The 21,449-nt window shown below is 43.0% G+C and overlaps 1 protein-coding gene across 8 annotated transcripts in view; it reads left to right on the top strand.

Moving 5' to 3' along the window:
• The window catches only part of LOC118361403 (IQ motif and SEC7 domain-containing protein 1-like), a 182,404-nt gene that overhangs the window by 117,597 nt on the left and 43,358 nt on the right, over positions 1 to 21,449 (top strand). Inside the window, exon 1 of one of the 8 annotated variants that reach the window (XM_052483120.1) lies at positions 8,691 to 9,105. The exons of 6 other annotated variants lie outside the window; for them this stretch is intronic. Coding sequence is in view for 1 of the 2 variants with exons in the window: in XM_035741301.2 (XP_035597194.2) it covers positions 17,253 to 17,266 (14 nt within the window). In the remaining variant the exon portion in view is untranslated. Of the gene's footprint in view, positions 1 to 8,690; positions 9,106 to 17,112; positions 17,267 to 21,449 lie in introns of those variants that run through there. One more of the 8 variants, XM_035741301.2, reaches the window with a different exon arrangement.

The raw sequence follows: 21,449 nt of genomic DNA, 5'->3' as shown, positions 1-21,449 counted from the left end.
ACAGTGAGAGCAGCTGAAATGACACAGTAGAAGCAACGCAACCTGATCTGATCCGTATTCCAGGGCAGCGAGTGGAGTGGATCACAGCAGCCATGACTTATTTACTGTGTATGTGTGTCTGGATAGCATCTCTGGTGCCGAACGCTCCTGCATCCTGTCCCCAATCCAGAGGGAAAAACAAGAGATCAGGCTGTTGGGTTTCATCTGAATGTGAAATCCAGTGGAGTCTACTATAGTCTCATACACTTCCTGCATCTCCAACTGTGTCTGTGTCAGTCATTGTGTCCATGTCCGTGTCTGTAACGTTGTTTGTGTCGACACTGGGGTGGAATAGGCTGAAACTGGGGTTGTTGTGACAACCCTGCCTCATGATAGACTCTAGGAAGAGCAAATGGACTAACCCAGCCCCGTGGGAAGTACAGGCCAGAATGTGGACCTGGTCTGAAGCTGTTCTGACTTAAACTGGACATCTTGACAAACAGCATCTTGACCTTCGTCTGGACCCAGAGAAGAGAGACTCCGGATTCTGCACGTTTGGTCCCTGTGTTGGTACGCTGGGTTTATGTTGACAGATCTTTTCTGGGCAGAGAGGAGACAGACGTGTGTAATGGAAAAGCTGTAACATGACGTGTCCTCCCACTGTGGTGAGTTCAATTCTGGTGTGGAACAGCTTAGACATGTCTGGGGAAATCGTTTTGGTCAGAAATGCCATTTGAGGGAGATGGTAATGAGCAGTTGTTGCCATTTTGAAGTGTGGTTGTTTTCCAGCCAACAGTATTGGACAGTTTGATATTTGTAATAATAATAATAATATATGCCATTTAGCAGACGCTTTTATCCAAAGCGACTTACAGTCATGTGTGCATACATTCTACGTATGGGTGGTCCCGGGAATCGAACCCACTACCCTGGCGTTACAAGCGCCATGCTCTACCAACTGAGCTACTTTGTATTTGTTGAAGTATGGATTGATCATGTTGAAAGTAGTGCGTCGTTCTCTCTCTCTCTCTCTCTCACACACACACACACACACACACACACACACACACACACACACACACACACACACACACACACACACACACACACACACACACACACACACACACACACACACACACACACACACACACACACACACACACACACAAATTCACAAGTTTACTCACCTGTGTTCATAATTGATTTTGCACCCAAAGTGAGCGTATTCAATTGGAAATTACACAGTATACATTGTATCCCCTAGATGTTTTCTTGTGTGACTACAGTAAATCCCTTTACTGTTGGCTATGTGTGTGTGCAGTTCTTTAGCTCTATTGAATGTTGGAGTGAGTGTCCACATCTTAATAATTTAAACGTGTTACTCCCAGAGGGTAGACTGCACCTTGAACACTGAATGCATAAAAGTATAGCCCTTTCTGTGATTGCTGAGCATCAATTCTTAGAATGGTCCTTGTGCACTGCAGTTGGTCATGTGTTGTGATCAATGATTTATTTATACACTAGATGACTAATAGAGGGCACTGTGTTGAAGCCACCGTGCCTCCATCTTGGCACTCCCCCACCATTGTAAAACATTTTTGGAATGCATTTATTAATGTCTACATTAATTTTTGCCACATTTATTCTATTACAAACACCTTAATGCATACTTTTTAAATTGTCAAAATCAAAAAAACGTTTTCCCAAAAGTTACATTTTTAGAGATTACTAATGTTACTGTCCCCACTACAACAACAAAAATGTAGTGCACAATTTCAATTCAATTTACATTGCAATGGTGTACCAGGTAAATTGCAGTGGTTTGAGGGGATTGGCCCATTCTATGAATTATATTTCAATGATCGCAACGTCACCCACCCTGTGTTACAAGAGCATGTTGTGAATAAGCTTTTAAATTATATCCAACTCAACCGTTCTTTTCCCATGATGAAGACATGGTCGGGTGGGGTAATGCAAAATGGGTCAACTTTTGATCTGAATGTTTTTGGCATTCAGGGCCACTTTCTGACCACTTCTTGTTTAAAACAAAAGGGCTGTTGTCAAAAAGTGATTGAATTCAAATCCATTTTCCCCTAACTAATGAGTACTGATAGAGTTATTGGGTTAAGATAGTCTGAGTTGTTGAAATCTCTTGTGGTAGGGCACATTACATTAGAAGTTGTTTTGCTCTGGTCTTTCACACGATCCCCATTCTTTCACAATACATCAGAAGTTGTTTTGCTACGGCAGTGAAGCTACACTCTTTCACACGATTCCCATTCTTTCACTTTCGGCACAGTATTCTAGTGTTGATGGCCAGAGTACACTAAGAAATGCCACAATGTACATTGACTCCTGCATATACTTCTATTTGCATGATCAGTGTAGCTCTAACTGCTGTAGCTCAAAGTCAGGCACTGCCTCAGTCTCTTCTTCTGCATCTTTCTCTAGCTGCCCTTGTGTTCTCTTACTTTTGATGTCATATTCCTTAGCATCTCGTCTCTGTGGCTGCCTGGTGGATAATGAGGGAGCGTGCTGCATTAACTTATGTAATGATGAGAGCGGAGAGGAGGGGGTGGGGACGATAGGAGAGAATAGATGAGCTCATGTTGCTGCACTGCAGCTCTCACACACACACTGCACCATATGGTTTATGCCACACGAGCGTACACACACACACGCGCGCACGCACCCGAAACACATGCACACAAAGAGTATGGTGCCACTACCTCTAGCCAGAATTAGCTACCAATTTAGCTCTACTGCAGAATCACAAGGTTGCCATCTTCTTTATCTCGTTATCTGTCTTTGAATGATATGATGTGAGTGAGGTGTGTGTTTGTGTGTGTGTGTGTAAGGTCTGTACATAGTAGGAGCACGTGAAGAGTTGCATTCCAAAACGCTATACACTGAGTGTACAAAACACATGCTCTTTCCATGACAGACTGACCAGGTGAATCCAGGTGAAGCTATGATCCCTTATTGATGTCACTTGTTAAATCCACTTCAATCAGTGTAGATGAAAGGGAGGAGACAGGTTAAAGAATGATTTTTAGAAAGCCTTGAGACAGTTGAGACATGGATTGTGTATGTGTGCCATTCAGAGGGGGAATGGACGATACAAAAGATGTATGTGCTTTTGAACAGGGTATATTAATTAGTAGGTGCCAGGCGCACCGGTTTGTGTTAAGAATTGCAATGCTGCTGGGTTTTTCACACTCAACATTTTCCCATGTGTATCAAGAATGGTTCACCACCCAAAGGACATCCAGCCAATTTGACACAACTGGGTTAAGCGTAAGAAGATAAGTTATCTAGATTCTTCAGCTCTTAGCCATTTTTGGCCAATTTCCAACCTTCCATTCATGTGCAAAATTCTGGAGAAATTTGTGTTCAATCAGCTAAATTATTTTTTAAGTGCCAACTGTATTAAAAAAAAAAAAAACATCTAATCTGTTTTTTTGTGCCCAACACAGCCCAGAGACAGCCTTAGTTAATGTGGTAAATTGTCTTAGAGCAAACACAGATGCCAAACAGCTCTCTGTCCTTGTACTCTAAGATTTAAGTGCTGCATTCGACCATGCTGTCCTTCAGGACAGACTGGAGAGGTGAGTTGGCCTCTCCGATCCAGTTCTAAATTGGTTTAGGAACTATTTAACTGGTCAAAAGTTTTTTTTGTCAGCCTAGTTGAACATAAATATCATTCGATGTTGGGTCCGGTATTGTTCAGTTTTATATGTGTTATGCATTGGCAGCATTATCAGAAAGCACAGCATTGATTTTCACTACTACGCAGACAATACACAACTTTTAATTTCTGTGTCACCAGAGGATTTTTAGCTCCACGGATAAATTATTGGACTGAATTGGTGATTTAAATACTTAATGGCTCACAACTTCCTCCAGCTAAATCAAGACAAGACCAAGGTACTTATTGTTGGAGCCAAAGCACAGAGAATCTAGCTGCACATTTTAATTCATGGGTAATAAAGATAAAACACCAGGTAAAAAACCTAGGTGTTATTTTAGATTCTGAACAAAATTTCAAATCACACATTAGGAATGTGACCAAAATAGCTTTTTACCACCTGAGGAACATTTCCAAGGTGCTGCCGATTCTCTCTCAGGCTGATTTATTTTATTACAAGCAGGCTTGATTCTCTCCACTGTCTGGTCTTCCCAAGAAAACCATTGGTCAACTGCAAAACATAGAGAATGCTGCAGCATGGGTACTGACCAAGACCAGACTGAGAGCACACATTACACCGGTTTTAAGGTCTCTGCACTGGCTGCCTGTGAGTTTTAGAATTAATTGAAAAAATATTCTATTGGTTTATAACTCAATCTACAATTGTGCGCCCCATTACATGTCACATGCTTTTTAGTTATGTACATTTACATTACATTTAAGTCATTTAGGACGCTCTTATCCAGAGCGACTTACAAATTGGTGCAAACACCTCAACCAGTGGAACAGCCACTTGCATCTAAATCTTGTTGGGGGTGAGAAGGATTACTTACCCTTACTTACCCTATCCTAGGTATTCCTTGAAGAGGTGGGGTTTCAGGTGTCTCCGGAAGGTGGTGATTGTACCCAGTAGGTTTCTCAGGTTCTCTGGCACTGACCTTTTAACTATCCCAAAGCCTAAGTCCAAGAGGTATGGAGAGGCAGCCTTTAGTTTTGCCCCCAGCCTCTCGAATAGTCTGTCAGAAAACCTGAGGGGTGCCGAAACTTGTGGACATACTGTATAAAAAGGAGATCTTAAAACATCTTTTTAGTTTAGCTTTTTCTTAGGGTGCTATATATGATTATGTGCTATTATATGATTGTTGTGTAGTAAATATTTCAGCTTTTATTTTCTGTGTTTTCTATTTGTTTTTTTTTCTGTAAAGCACACTGTTGCATTCCACGTCTGTAATGTGCTGTATAAATAAAGCTTGCATTGATTGGGAGTCAACATGGGCCAGCAACCAAATTTTGGAAGGTGTTCTTAGTGTGTGTGTGTGTGTGTGTGTGTGTGTGTGTGTGTGTGTGTGTGTGTGTGTGTGTGTGTGTGTGTGTGTGTGTGAGAGGAATAGAGAGAAATATTATAAAATAGCTTGACGGGCCACTGGAGTGCTTTCAGCTCTGTCTGTCTGAGAGATTGTACAAGAGAACAGTAGATCAATTACCCTGGGCCTTGGGTTAAAGCTGAAGCATTACAAATTCATAGGCCAAGATTCTTCAAAGCCGGTTGATGATGGATCCTGTGCTAATAGATGTATAGTCCACATGTTGGAGGTCATCAAATAACTTAACGGATCACCATTATTTACGCCCCATTCATTCATACAATTGGCAAATGACACTTTTTAGACCGAGTGCGATCCTCTGAGACTACAACTATTGATTGCCCTGTTAAAGTATTCTGTAGCTTTTCATCCTGTTGTGACCTATTGATGTAGAATACTGGACTACTTCATCAAACTTTTTTTTGTGGTCAGGTGCCACAAAAAGGAACTTAGGAAAATTCTAATTGTCTCAGAACTGGGCAGCGCGGCTGGCCCTTGGATGTACACAGATACACAGATACACATACTACTTGTATTAATGAGAGGTATTGACATGCTGAATACACAGCTGTCTGTCTAAACTACTGGCACACAGAACAGACTATGGGAGGCATACAGTACTACATAGAGCCATGACAACATGGAACTCTATTCCACATCAAATAACTGACGCAAGCAGTGAAATTAGATTTTAAAAAACAGATTAAAAACATACCTCATGGAACAGCGGGGACTGTGAAGCAACACAAACATTGGCACACGATAACATATGCACTATACATACACATTTAGTACTGTAGATATGTGGTCGTGTTGGAGGAGGGGCCTGACGGCACACAGTGTGTTATGAATGTATTGTAATGCTTTTAAAATGGTATAAATTGCTTTGGCAGCAGCGAATGGGGAGCCAAAATAAATACAAATATTAACAAGTTGTGGTATTTATTATTTTGGGCATGAACTAACCCTAACGCTACACTGCTGAGTATAATCAGTTTACTAGCATGGTTTCAAAGCCTACTGTTTGATCTCCATGGATGGATCCCCACATCTTTAAATTAGTACCTGCCTCTGTGAGAAATTACAGTGTTGGGACTGTTGCATGTAAATAATAATTGAAGTGTACTGTTTATCCTTCTAGGGCATTTTATGCGTTAAGGCCAAATCAAACAAACAAGCAAACGAGCGTGTACACGCAGGAATAAGAATGCACCGTAGTGAATGACAGAAAACAGACGAGCGGTGAGCGTCAACGCCGTCAAAGCGGCGTGCGCTTCAAATTAGAAAGCAAGTCTATTTTTCCTCACGTCTACGCGACAGCAATGCTCGTTTGCGTTTCATTTGATTTGGCCTTCAGGCCTAAATCACTCTTTGACAATTATTAGGAAGTACTTCTTCTGTCAGCCTTTTCTGTTACCGTGACAACTGTGTGCAGTAGTTCCATCAGCGTTTGATGATGAGCGTGCACTGCTCACGTGCACAGGTCCTCACCGTGGAGGGGCTTTTCTCAATGACAGTCATTCACATTTCCAACAAAGCCGTCTTGACACAGTGAGGCTTTTACATGTATTTTAACTGAACATGTTTTCGCAGTGGTTATTTTCTTTACTCTGTAGATATTTTTCTCAAGGACCGAGTCCTTTTCCATAGGAAAATGGATATGTTATGGATGTTTCTATAGTTAAATATAATGGGGACTTACTCCATTGCTCTCTGTCATCAAAATGACACTAAAGAAAGATCTTTAACAACTGTAGTGGGATTCATGGCCAAATATTTCAGTCAGAGACCGTAATTGGCTCAGAAACATGTCATTCTGTCTCTCATTCCCCTGTCTTGGTATTGGACTTGGAAATCAAACCATTTCTCTCTATAGAGACAGTATTATCTATACAGTACTGTTACTGTCAGCTTCACAATCCCCAAATGAGCTCCCCAGAGAGAGAATCTTATTCCTCCGCTCACTCCGGCTCATCCCCAAACACACTATATATATTCTCCATCTTCTCTTTCTCGCTCACATTCTCCTTCATTAAGTGCAGTCGCTATTTTCACTCACTCACTTGTCAAATGAAATCACAGAATGGTTTTGGTACTGAATTGCTGTGCACTGGCTCCATCTGTTGGTGAGAACATTTTTACGAAAGAGGACCAGAGTCCCCATCCACAGCTTAAAATGTTCCCAAACCAAGTTCCCTTCATACAGTAGCTCTTAAGTCTCCACCCATACAGTTGCTTTGGTGTTTAGTTGTAGTAAGTGAAGGAGAGATGCACAGCCCTTTATCTGTCTTGGCTAACTAACAAGACAGATAAACGAACTAACTCCCAGACAACAACAAGTATGCCACTGAACTCCCAAAGGGCAGAGACCTGAGAAATGAAAGTATGTGGGATGTCTTTACCCTAACAAACAACTAGACAAGTATTCCACTCTGTTAACCATTTGAGGACCGAGAAATAAGAGATGAGGGGATGTGGGGAGCCATTGGCTTGTGTATTCCCTCAGAGTATTCTTCAGCTCTCTACTCTCCTCTCTCTCTCTCTCTCTCTCTCTCTCTCTCTCTCTCTCTCTCTCTCTCTCTCTCTCTCTCTCTCTCTCTCTCTCTCTCTCTCTCTCTCTCTACCTGGCGTCTTTCCAGCGATTCCTCCATCTGATTACTGCTTGTCTCTATAGAGATCTATAACTAACGTTTACTTACTATTGTTCAGAGAAAGTGGCGGTTGCCTGCTGGGAGCAGAAAGAGAAAAACCGCAGCATTATACTGTGTTGGAAGAAATATGATATGAATATGATGTACTAGACCCAGGTTAATGCTGGGTTGAAATTGACGTAGATGAGTTTAGAGCCATTCGATTGATTGATATATTCATATATACTAATCTCACGTGGACAGACGTACATGACATGTATCTAGTAGCTGATGCAGTTACGCAACATTTGGTTCTGGGTTTCCAAGATTGCTTCATACAAATACAAAAAAAATAACATTTTAAAGCACAGCTATTTTACAATAGGTAAATCCTGTGGTAACTGGAATCTGGACTAACGGAACCTTCCATTGAGAGAGCTGTTTCTATTGTGCTCCACAAGGTGCTGACAGACACAGTGTTGTGGTCTCTGGCCCAGCATAGAGTCAGAGGACTGGGCTAGAGAGCTTTAGTGAGGCCTGTACAGGACACAAGGCCCAGAGGAAAGATGGGGAGGTGGAGGTTTCCTGGAAGCCGGATGATACTGACAACGTTTTCCGCTAGCGATGTCCATGGTTTCCGTTTCAGATTATACAATCGCATGCAGGGATTCGTTTTTTCCTTTCCATTCATACGCTACAGGCGTGGTTTGAGTCAAACCAGTTAAGATTGAAATATAATGCTTATTTTACAAGCCAATATAGATTGCAATACATTATTTAGTATGAGGAGTCAGTCCAGATTCAGTCAGTATACATTTATAATACAGTTGTTTCAAGAGTGTTGTCTGACAAAGATCAGATTTCCCCTCTGGTCCTGTCATGTGTAGTGGAGAAAGAGCGCGAGAGAGGCATGGAAACAGCGTTGCAACAAACTGATTCTGGACAGACACGTCCCCAATGCGCCCGAGATCAATGCCACAGCCGAATAAATGCACTGAAAGAGAGAGAGGAATGAAGGGGGAGAGAGAAAACAGCTGAGTGTATGAGAGAAAGATGGTGGTTTGAAAGTAGACTGAGAAAGAGAGAGAAGGCAAGATTGACAGAGCAGCTGAGAGAGCGAGAGCGGTTAGGGGGAGGGCGCAGGGAGAGACTCTCCTTTTCATTGACATTCAAGGGAATGTGCTGATGACTAAAGAATAAATCAGTCCGATAGAGGTTCCTGCCTGGTGCTCCATGTCTCTTAACCCCAGGCAGCCTACACGACAGCACTATATCCCACCTCTATCCACCTCTCCTCTGCTAGCTTAGCAGCCTGTTTATCGACCTCAGCTCTACGTAGATCAACGAGCCTGCCTTATAGTGCAGGGGCTCTCAGCTCCACCTGAACTCTCTCTGTCTCCTCGACACTCGACACAGAGGTGGCAGATATATGAAGGCTCAGGTAGGTGGGCACATGTCTCTGTTGCTGTCAGTGTGTGTTTGATGGTTGCTTGCAGTACCTACCTGGCTGCAGTAGTGGGGTATAAGCGGTGTTGTTGTGCTGACTAAGTCCGTGTGTGGCAGTGAGGAGGGATGCAGACAATGGATCCAGAGCTGCAGCTGAGAGCAGAGGCTGCCATGTCAATGGATCGAACGGTACGCTGGAGTGCCGGCTCCACTTCTCTGCTCTGTAGTCTGATGTCATGGTCACGCTGATGCATGTCCCCTGGAGGTAGAGAAGAGAGGGGGAGAAAAAGATAGAGGGAGAGAGAAGTTTTGTGTGTATGTGCATACACTTTATTTAACATAAGTGTGTGTTGTCTGAACAGAGATGGTTTGTGAGGACATGTTTGGCCCTGTAGATCTGTGGCTATTCTGTCCTTTGCTGTCTCTCTCTCTGTAGACCAGGTAGGGGCAACTGGTGGCCAGCAGGCAACTCCCCCCCACCCCTTTTGTTGGCCGGTGGACCAATTTCACCCCCCAAAAAATAAATGTGATATACAGTGGCAAGAAAAAGTATATGGACTTTTGGAAATACCTGGATTTCTGAATTGGTCATAGACAAAGATCAGATCAAATGTTAAGTCACAACAATAGACACACAGCCTGCTTAAACTAATAACACACAAACAATTCATGTTTTTATTGAACACACCGTGTAAACATTCACAGTGTAGGGTGGGGAAAGTATGTGAACCCTTGGATTTAATAACTGGTTGACCCTCCTTTGGCAGAAATAAACTCAACCAAACTTTTTCCTGTAGTTGCGGATCAGACCTGTACAACGGTCAGGAGGAATTTTACAAAACTGTTTCAGTTCAGCAATATTCTTAGGATGTCTGGTGTGAACCGCTCTCTGTGATACAGCATTTTAAATCGGCTTGAGGTCAGGACTCTGACTGGGCCACTCCAGAAGGCATATTTTCTTCTGTTGAAACAATTCTGTTGTTGATTTACTTCTGTGTTTTGGGTCGTTGTCCTGTTGCATCACCCAACTTCTGTTGAGATTCAATTGGTGGACAGGTAGCCTTACATTCTCCTGCAAAACATCTTGATAAACTTGGGAATTCATTGTTCTTTCGATGATAGGAAGCCATCCAGGCCCTGAGGCAGCAAAGCAGCCCCAAACCATGATCCTCCCTCCACCATACTTTACAGTTGGGATGAGGTTTTGATGTTGGTGTGCTGTGCCTTTTTTCCTCCACACACGGTGTTGTGTTCCTTCCAAACAACTCAACTTTAGTTCAATCTGTCCACAGAATATTTTGCCAGAAGCGCTGTGGAACATCCAGGTGCTCGTTTGTGAACTTCAGACAGCAATGGCTTCTTCCGTGGTGTCCTCCCATGAACACCATTCTTGTTTAGTGTTTTACGTATCGTAGACTCGTCAACAGAGATGTTAGCATGTTCCAGAGATTTCTGTAAGTCTTTAGCTGACACTCTAGGATTCTTCTTAAGCTCACTGAGCATTCTGCGCTGTGCTCTTGCAGTCAACTCTGCAGGACGGCCACTCCTAGGGAGAGTAGCAACAGTGCTGAACTTTCTCCATTTATAGACAACTTGTCTTACTGTGGACTGATGAACATCAAGGCTTTTAGAAATACTTTTGTAACCTTGTCCAGCTTTATGCAAGTCAACCATGTTTAATCTTAGGTCTTCTGAGGTCTATTTTGTTCCAGGCATGGTTCACATCGTTCAATGCTTCTTGTGAATAGTGTTTTTTTTTTAATAGGGCAGGGCAGCTCTAACCCACATCTCTAATCTCGTCTCATTGATTGGACTCTAGGTTAGTGGACTCCTGACTCCAATTAGCTTTTGAAAAAGTAATTAGCCTAGGGGTTCACATACTTTTTCCAACCTACACTGTGAATGTTTAAATTATGTATTCAATATAGACAAGAAAAATACAATAAGTTGTGTTATTAGTTTAAGCACACTGTGTTTGTCTATTTTTGTGACTAAGATTAAGATCAGATCGAATTGTATGACTCATTTATGTAGGAATGCAGGTGATTCCAAAGGGTTCACATACCTTTTCTTGACACTGTGTGTATGTATATACAGTACCACTCAAAAGTTTGGACACAGCTACTCATTGAAGGGTTTTTCTTTATTTGTACTTTTTTTCTACATTGTAGAATAGTGGTGAAGATAATCAAAACTATGAAATAACACATAAGGAATCATGTAGTTCAACAAATAAAAATATTCTTCAAAGTAGCCACCCTTTGCCTCTGACAGCTTTGCACACTTTTAGCATTCTCTCAACCAGCTTCACTTTGAATGCTTTTCCAACAGTTCCCACATGCTGAGCACTTGTTGGCTGCTTTTCCTTCACTCTGCGGTCCAACTCATCCCAAACCATCTCAATTGGGTTGAGGTCGGGTGATTGTGGAGGCCAGGTCATATGATGCAGCACTCCATCACTCTCCTCCTTCGTCAAATAGCCCTTACACAGCCTGGAGGTGTGTTGGGTCATTGTCCTGTTGAAAAACAAATGATTGTCCCACTAAGCGCAAACCAGATGGGATGGCATATCGCTGCAGAATGCTGTGGTAGCCATGCTGGTTGTATGCCTTGAATTCTAAATAAATCACAGACAGTGTCACCAGCAAAGCACCCCCACACCATAACACCACCTCCCCCATGCTTCACGGTGGGAACCACGCATGCAGAGATCATCCGTTCACCTACTCTGCGTCTCACATAGACACAGCGGTTAGAACCAAAAATCTTGAATTTGAAATCATCAGACCAAAGGACAGATTTCCATGTCCATTGCTCATGTTTCTTGGCCAAAGCAAGTCTCTTCTTCTTATTGGTGTCCTTTAGTGTTGTTTTCTTTGCATCAATTTGTGCATGAAGGCCTGATTCACACAGTCTCCTCTGAACAGTTGATGTTGAGATGTGTCTGTTACTTGAACTCTGTAAAGCAGAGAACTCTGGGTCTTTCATTCCTGTGGCGGTCCTCATGAGAGCCTGTTTCATTATAGCGCTTGATGATTTTTGCGACTGCACTTGAAGAAACTTTCAAAGTTTTAGAAATGTTCCGGATTGACTGACCTTCATTTCTTCGTAACGATTTACTGTCGTTCTCTTTGCGAGACACTGTGGCCCCTCATGAGTTCTGTTTTTTTTTGTGGCCCCCACCCCTATCAAAGTTTCCCATCCCTGCTGTAGACCAATTGTTGTTCCCTCCTGTCCTATCTATGCTGGATCTTCCTTCCTGTCCTGTCTATGATGGAGCAGAGCAGCCATGTCTCCCCAGCCAGCCCAGCTCTCCCCTCTGACTCACGGCAGAGCTCCAGGGTGATTCATCTTGATCAGCACCTGGTAGCACACTATTAGCATATTTTCAATTAAACCTGTAGCGGACAGGATGGGACCCTCTGACTGCACATCGATTTTTCCTCAATTGTTCCTGCCGACGCAAGCGAGGCAGTGTTGGTTATAACAGACCCCTGCCTGTTTTTCGCCGTTCACTCAGAACTACTGATCTGCAGTCATTAGAGCTGTTTACAAAATGGATGGCTTACCAGAGCAAATTAAATGCACAGAGCTGTGAGTGGTCTCTCTCTCTGTCATATGGCAGAATGGAGGTTGGGGAAACTACAGTACTGTATGCATGGATTGTTTCCATGCCGCGTTGTGTACTTCCCTCCCTTAATAGCCACCCCTCCTCCCTCGTTCTCTCACTCGATCTTGCTCTCTCTCGCTCTATCCCATCAAGACATTCTTTGTTGTCTTTTGTTTTTCTGCTAGAGATCGTAATGAAACACAGAATTCCCCTCTGGATCATTAGTCAGAATTCACAGAGTTCTGAGTCCCAGGTGTTTTCTCAACATTCCTTTCTTTGTATGTTTATGCACTGACTAAAATGTACCACTGAATAAAGATGTTGGAAATGACAGTGCACAACACTGTTCTCTGCTCTGTATTCAGCATGGTGTCTGTCTCTATAAAATGTGATTTACCTCAAGATCAACCCTCTGCTTAAAACAACTTAACTTAACCTTGTGACTGCACAAGTCAATGTTAACGTACTTAACCTCCAGACCGATAAACGGGACTTGTCACCCTCACACTGGCCCTCCTGTTCAGCTCTCCTGGCAGTAAAGACTGGGCTCTCAGCTCTGTGGTTCTGCTATGAGTCTATAGTACACGTGTGTGGATTGGAAAGGGTAATATCCTGGTTGTCAGGGAGGCTGGTGTGAAAGCACACCCGAGCTGTGCCTGTGTGGTTTCTGTGTACCAGCTTAGTTTCTCTTCTCCTTTAGCTCTGGCTAGCATCGCCATGGAGAGAGTAAACATCTGTTTTGGGGGGCATCAGACTGTTTCTTATTTTTTAAATCTTTTTTTTTTACAAAAAGAGGAATCTAAAAATGCACTGGGTGAGGTGTATTTCCAATTGGAGACCGTCCTATCTAAAACAGGACTTCCACTTCCGAAGGTTGAAGCGGATCCTTTTGGCACAAACATAATACCTTTTTGAGTTGGACTGCCTCTACCTAAGTCCGAACAGCCCATCCTTTGTTTGAAAACTAACATGAAATCTTAGACCGGAGAATAACAAGCGTTTGACAAGGACAAGGAGATAAAGGGGAAAGTGTCACGAAGAAAGTCCTGTAATCTCTGTTTCCACAGTAGATACTAAGGTTGTACATTGTGAGAAAACGGACTTCGCCATTAGAGAAAACAGTCTCTGAAGTGGCCCCTGTTGGTTTATGTCACGCACAGATTACATTTAGGAGTGTCTGGTGCTATCTATTTTGTGTGGTATCACAGTGGCAATGACTTGTGGAAAAAGCTACTTTTTCCAAGTGGCACCTCAGCTTTGGAAGAAGGTCATTGGATTAGAATGACTGAGTATCTTCGATGACCGAATTCAGTTTGGGTTGTATAGTAGTAGCCACTTTAACTTAAGAGACTGGTTGATTATTTTATAAGTACTTACAGTTAAAGTTAGCCTCGTACAAACCATCCTGATCTTGCGAGCTCACATTCTGTAGCGAAACAGAATGTGCCCTCACGAGATCAGGATGGTTCGTACGAGGCTAACTTTAACTGTAAGTACATTTAAAATAATGAAAAGTCTCTTATGGTTCAATTAATTCACTGTACATCCTTCACACCTATACATCTCTACCCCAGTTGAAGGAGCCAAACTGATCCCTCAACTCCTCCAGTTGATTGTCAGCTGTGTATCCCTGGACTCTGGTCTGTTAGTTTTTTTTAAATGTTTAATTTAACCCTTATTTAACTAGGCAAGTCGGTTAAGAACAAATTCTTATTTACAATGACGGCCAAACCCGGACGATGCTGGGCCAATTGTGCGCCGCCCTAAGGGACTCCCAATCACAGCCGGATGTGATGCAGCCTGGATTCAAAGCAGGTACTGCAGTGACTCCTCTTGCACTGAGATACAGTGCCTTAGACTGCTGTGCCACTTGGGAGCAGGGGTCATTCAGACTGCGGATAAGGCCCGCTACCCTTGAATTGACCTGAGTATTATCCTCGGGTTATCCTGTAGGCTGGGAGAACTGGGCCTGGGGGCTTCTAATGAGTAATTTAGGGGCTACGGGTCAATAGACCCTGCAGCCCACCAAGACCAGGGATGTCATGCCGTCATTAAAGCAGTAAGCCTTATGGAGCATATATCACACTGCCCAGGATAAAGCCGAGACAGCGGACCGATTATAATCCATTTCTCCGTAATGACTGTAATTTTTGTAATTTAATTCTGCAGGACCTAATTGGGGTTGGAGTGTTGTGAGCTGAGCTGTGTGTTGATGTATTGTGGGTGTGTGAATGTTGTGTGGTTTTTCTCGCTCCATTCCAAACAAATGGCTTCCATCCCTATCGACTTTCAATAGGATGTCTGATGAGATTGTGGCTCTGAATGGATTTAATGGACACAAAACAAAGTTAGTCCTGTGTCTTTGTTGTTGGTAATTGTAAATTAATCCATGTGTCCTGCATAGGACTATCCCCCCTTCTAGTGAATACCTTGGCACTATCTCAAACTGAGGTGTCAGGGCTGCCGAAACATAAAACTTGGTGCTTTATAATGAATGTATTATATACATTGCCACTCCCTGCCTGTGGCATGGCACGGATCTTGACATGCAGTTCTCACAAACTTATAAAAAGAGGGCTATCCTTCCTGTCAGCTTGGAGGGTTTTTGTGAATATGGAGAGACAGTAGATGTGCTGACTTGCACACTTCCAGGACTTGCTGGAAATGAAGTATGAATGGAATGTGCACACTCAGGATATCTGGTTCCACTGGAATGTGTCGACGTGAATACATTTCTTGACACTTGTGACCTGCAGAAAAGTTTGCTTAGTTGCTCATATTCACATAGGGGGGGGAGCATTTAGTGAGAGTAAAATAATAAAACGTATGACTGGTTAAATCTTAGTTTCCCCCAAAAGGACACTTTGTATCCATGTTGTTTTACCTAGTGACCTATATTCAGTGTCCATTGCTACCTACAATAGACCCAAGGCTTTACAAGTGGATGACTTTCAGCAGAGGCTAGGGACAAAAGTAATGAATAATGTATCTCCTAATTTCCCCTACATTGTTAAGATGCTTTCAAGCAAACATTTTAGTTAATATTTAAATAGTAATGATCCAGGTCCATTTGCAGTTGGGGGAAAAAAATGCAAACGTCCCAGGTTACCATCCCCAGTAAACTGATAGGCCTATGCTGACAGTTTTCAGAGGTACGTTCTGTGATAGGCGTTTGGATTTGGTTGTTGTTTTCCACTCAGATTTGCAGAGTTTTAGAAAAGAGAAGACGCTAGAAACTGGGCAGGATTTCCTTTCGTTAACAAATTTTGAGGACCTGACATTGCAGTTTCCCCAAACACCAACACACTGCTTTCAGGGGTCAAACTACAGCTATCTGGCTGTCCAATGGAAGCCTGTCCTTAAGTCTATAGTCTAGTTACATACTACTCTAGTGTTTGTTACAGTATCATTATATGAGGGCCTGCTGGACACCTTTTGGGATCCCCAATCATACATTCAACACTTTTATCCAGGTCGACTTAAAGGAGCAATTAGGGTTAAGTGCCTTGCTCAAGGGCACATCAACAGATTTTTCACCTAGTTGGCTCTGGGATTTGAACAACAACGCTCTGTGGCTTGTATGAGTCTCTTTTAACAGCTGGGTGTCCAACGGCACTATAGGATAACCTAGAAGCCTGGCAGGCAAGGTTAATATTGTGTGGGAGATTTTCACTTTTTCTTCAAGTTGAGATCTAACTGTACATCCCAAATCACTGTGATATAGTGTTCCTTATCTCCGCCTTCCCATCCTTTGCACGACATTAAGTGATTATGTCACTCAGTGCTAATCACCTTCTCGGTCATTAACTTGACGAGCCCCGTGGTTGCAGTCACTCCTACAGCTGGCCTAAATCATTTAACACAAAGCGCTTTCTCCAAAAACAACTGTATGGGAAATGAAATATTGTACTACTGTCTACAGCCAAATGAGGAGGTCGTTAAATGTGAAATATCATCAGTGTTCTCACTTTCAGAAGGAGCACAAAGTAGGAGAGCGAAATTAAAAAGTCATTCCGCACAGCTCTCATACTCTCAACCTTAGCCTGTGTCAACGTTATCTGTGTCATTTCTTTCTCTTAAAGAAACCTGTGTAATATACAGTATAGTATTTGGCGCAGGTCTTTGACAGTATGACACATCCTCTAGCCTCGCCACAGGGCAGGCCCTGTTTTTCTCTGTCTGTATTTTCCCCTAATCAAACATGGAAAATGTATGATGCAGCGGGCGGCATGAGAAAGGCTTGCTTTATGCCCTGTGCCAACACAAACAATGGTCAGCGCCAGTGCAGACGCCCGGACAGGGAGGTGCTCCTCTAAGGCTCAATAGCCCCAGTGTCTCTGGCCAGGGGGCTGGGATGTTACAGAGACACTGGTCACTGCCAGGGTAGCGCAGGGGAGCACACAGTGGGATAGCAGATCTAGCAGACCTCCAGCAGAAGCCCAGGGCTGAGGGAGCAGGCTACAGAGAGCAGGAGAGGGAGAGAACAGGAGACACACAACACAGAGGGAAGGTCTGGAGAAGTGATTAGCTGGATGTGGTTTGGAAGGTGAGTGAGTGAGGGGGAATGTGAGGGGGGGGGGCTCTCTTTCTCGCTTACTCTTTTCCACCTCCTTGTAATACTTACATGGTGCGGACATACTTCAAAAAATAAGTATTTTTCACCTTGTGACTATCTGATCACTGATGCGATTAACCAATAGTGCAAGCAGATTAAACCGACAACAGCTCTTATTGTGGGCCGTACAGTCAATTTGCACATATCAACAGCATCATTCGATTTCACTTTGCTTTTGTGTCTCTAATTTGATTGCATAGACAGGCGTGCTTGTAAATGGCCCAAAACAAACACAGGCCAGTTATTATATCAAGAGCTTTTCTACTCGCTTGGAGGACAGAGATCAGGTTTCAATCTATTTCTGGGACCGTCAGAAGCAGACAGTTTTTACCCTCTGATATATCAAAGCTGTTGAAAATCCATTTAGGAAACAGACAAAGGAAGGAGAGCCGAGGGAGGTGTCTTTTTACAATGTTTGGCCTTCGCTTTACGGACGGAGAGTCTGTCTGATGATGGATTGGTCACCATGGTGCAGTTTGACCAGGAAGCAGATGTCAACTCAAAGCTGTAGTTGGGTTCTAAGGGTCCCACAATGTTTGGCTGCTGAAGGAGAGTTAGGGAGTTCTCTGTTTTATCCAGTAGATTAGAAGTGTTTGAAATTTACTGCAGATGTTTTATTGTTGTGACATTCAGTAATAATGCAACTCTACTTATATTTTTCCAGTACCAGAAAACGATGAGACACAGTTTGATCATGTTTAGAAATTGAAACCGTGCAGGCCTGCCACATACTGCTTTGGTGTTTTGATGAAGTTCAACATGTATTTATTTTTAAATAAGCATCAAGCATTCTGTGAACTATAAGTCAATTGACCGTCTTAACATGCCGCATGACACAAACGCCTCTATGCACTGCTTCAAATAGAATGGTGCGCCACTAACCGTCTTAACTCACGAGCAAAAGCAGGTCAGTGTCTGATTCCATCCTGTGGATCTTTGAATAACTCCATCTCATTTATTCCACCCTCCCTCCCTCCACCTGCCATTGTCACAGAGATGCCTGACCTCCTTGTCCTATGACTTCATGATCATAGCTCAGCTCTCCCTCAGGGTCACTGTGTGTGTGGGTGTTTATACATATGCCTCTATGCACTTACTATGCCTCTATGCACTGCCTTGCTATGTTGTTGTATTAGGTCTCTTCATGTAGTGTTGTGTTGTCTCTCTTGTTGTGATGTGTGTTTTGTCCTATATTTATATTGTATTTATTTTTAATCCCAGGCCCCCGTCCCTGTAGGAGGCCTTCTGCCTTTTGGTAGGGCGTCATTGTAAATAAGAATGTGTTCTTAACTGACTTGCCTAGTTAAATAAAGGTTAAATACATAAATATTTTTTGGGGGAAGATAACAGAACGTGCTGCAATAACATCTCTGGCCAGCAGGTGGCCCTATCACTCTGGACCAGGGATGGACAACTGGCGGGCCCCACCCCCATCAAAGTGTCATGCACTCTGTGTAGCTAGCCCTTAACCACGGATCTAGGATCCGATTACTCTACCCCAATCCTAATTTAGCCACTGGGGCGATGAAAACATATCTGTCCCTGCGCAAGTGGTTAGGGATAATTCTGTGTCATGCACTCCAGTTTCCATTCTGTGTATTTATATTCTCCGTGGTCACTCACGTTGGGGGTAATCTGAGCACAGTTCTGTATGTAATGGCCGACCATTAGGGATACTCTTAACTGTAATGGCAATACTCTAACTGAGCCTAGTAATGTGTCATATCTCCTTGTTGTGCCCTACAAGTAGGTTCATTTCAATGGAATTTCTTCACTGAGCATTAGACAAAAACATTCTTCTACTAGGTAAAAATCTGACAAGGTAAAAATCTGTCGTTCGGCCTCAGACCAAGGCAGTTAAATTCTCATTGCAAATAAGAATTTGTTCTTAACTGACTTGCTTAGTTAAATAAAGTTTCATTAAAAAAACAAGTACCAGCATTCTCTGGGTAGAGGTGGTGGTGAATTGTTAATTTCCCTGACAGTGTGTTTACCACAGTGTCACCTCCATTCTCACATGGCTCTATTTTTAGCACAGCAGCACTGTGCTGAAGCATGGTTCTGTTCAGGGGTGGGGCTTGAAGAGACTACAGTGAAATATGAGACCTGGTAAAGAGGACTGGAGGGAAAACATTTATTCATGGTCAAACACAGCTCCAGTCAGTTCCCAATAACACAGGGGAAATGTTTTAAAAAATGTTGATACAATCTTAATCAAAATGATTCACAGCTGTAATGGCTGCCGAAGGTGCTTCCACAGAGTGTTAACTCTGGGGTGTAAAGACATACGCAATCAATACATGCTTATTTCTTATTAATTTGGAAAATGTTCTTTCACTTTTATAATGTTGAGTAGGTTCTAGAAATCGGAAGGGGGAAAATATCCAATGTTATACATATTTTCAATGACATGTTAAGGGCAACGCCTGGTGCTGTAGGTGTCCTGAAGGACAGGCCGTGTGCACCTAATGGTGCGTTTGGCTGAGCGTGTCACCTCCTTAGTGCCTCGTGGTCAGAGGCAGTGGAGTTGCCATCCAGGCTGTGATGTAGCCAGTCAGTAGGCTCTCGATGGTGGTCCTGTAGAACACTGCGAGGGCCCTCGGGGACAGGCCAAATTGAATCAGCCTCCTGAGGTTGAAGAGTTGCTGTCGTGCCTCCATCTTCACCACATTGTCCGTGTTTGACCATTTCAGCTCCTTTTTTGAGAACTTTTTCACCATCTCTACAGTGGCTCCGTGGATGTGGATGGGGGCGGACCCAGCCTAGTTCAAGTCCACAATTATCTCCTTTGTTTAGCTGGCGTTGAGGGAGAGGTTGTTTACTTGAACTTGATGGAGTTGGAGCTGGGGGGTGTGGTCTTTGTGGACATCTTGAAGCAGGTTGGGATAATATTGAGAGAGATATTGAACGTGTTTGAAAACACAACAGCTAGCTGTTTGAATGACTTACATACAGTTGAAAAGTTTACATACACCTCAGCCAAATACATTTAAACTTAGGTTTTCACAATTCCTGACATTTAATACTAGTAAAAATTCCCTGTCTTAGGTCAGTTAGGATCATCACTTTATTTTAAGAATGTGAAATGCCAGAATAATATTAGAGACCATGATTTATTTCAGCTTTTATTTCTTTCATCACATTCCCAGTGGGTCAGAAGTTTACATACACTCAATTAGTATTTGGTAGCATTGCCTTTAAATTGTGTAACTTGGATCAAACATGTAGGGTAGCCTTCCACAAGCTTCCCACAATAAGTTTGGAGAATTTTGGCCCATTCCTCCTGACAGAGCTGGTGTAACTCAGTCAGGTTTGTAGGCCTCCCTGCTCGCACATACTTTTTCAGTTCTACCCACACAGTTTCTATAGGATTGAGGTCAGGGCTTTGTGATGGCCATTCCAATACCTTGACTTTGTTGTCCTTAAGCCATTTTGCCTTTGGAAGTATGCTTGGGGTCATTGTCCATTTGGAAGACCCATTTGCGACCAAGCTTTAACTTCCTGACTGATGTCTTGAGATGTTGCTTCAATATATCCACACAATTGTCCTCCTCATGATGCCATCTATTTTGTGAAGTGCACCAGTCCCCCCTGCAGCAAAGCACCCCACAACATGATGCTGCCATCCTCGTGCTTCACAGTTGGGATGGTGTTCTTCGGCTTGCAAGCGTCACACTTTTTCCTCCAAACATAACGATGGTCATTATGGCCAAACAGTTTTATTTTTGTTTCATCAGACCAGAGGACATTTCTCCAAAAAGTGCCATCTTTGTCCCCATGTGCAGTTGCAAACCATAGTCTGGGTTTTATATGGCGGTTTTGGAGCAGTGGCTTCTTCCTTGCTGAGCGGCCTTTCAGGTTATGTCGATATAGGACTTGTTTTTACTGTGGATATAGATACTTTTGTACCCATTTCCTCCAGCATCTTCACAAGATCCTTTGCTGTTGTTGTGATTTCTTTTGATCTTCCCATGATGTCAAGCAAAGAGGCACTGAATTTGAAGGTAGGCCTTGAAATACATCCACAGGTACACCTCCAATTGACTCAAATGATGTCAATTAGCCTATCAGAAGTTTCTAAAGCCATGACATCATTTTATGGAATTTTCCAAGC

Source organism: Oncorhynchus keta, chromosome 28, assembly GCF_023373465.1.
Source record: "Oncorhynchus keta strain PuntledgeMale-10-30-2019 chromosome 28, Oket_V2, whole genome shotgun sequence".
Classification (NCBI taxonomy): domain Eukaryota; kingdom Metazoa; phylum Chordata; class Actinopteri; order Salmoniformes; family Salmonidae; genus Oncorhynchus; species Oncorhynchus keta.
Note: the sequence above shows the minus strand (reverse complement) of the source record. Positions and strands in the feature narration are given on the sequence as shown.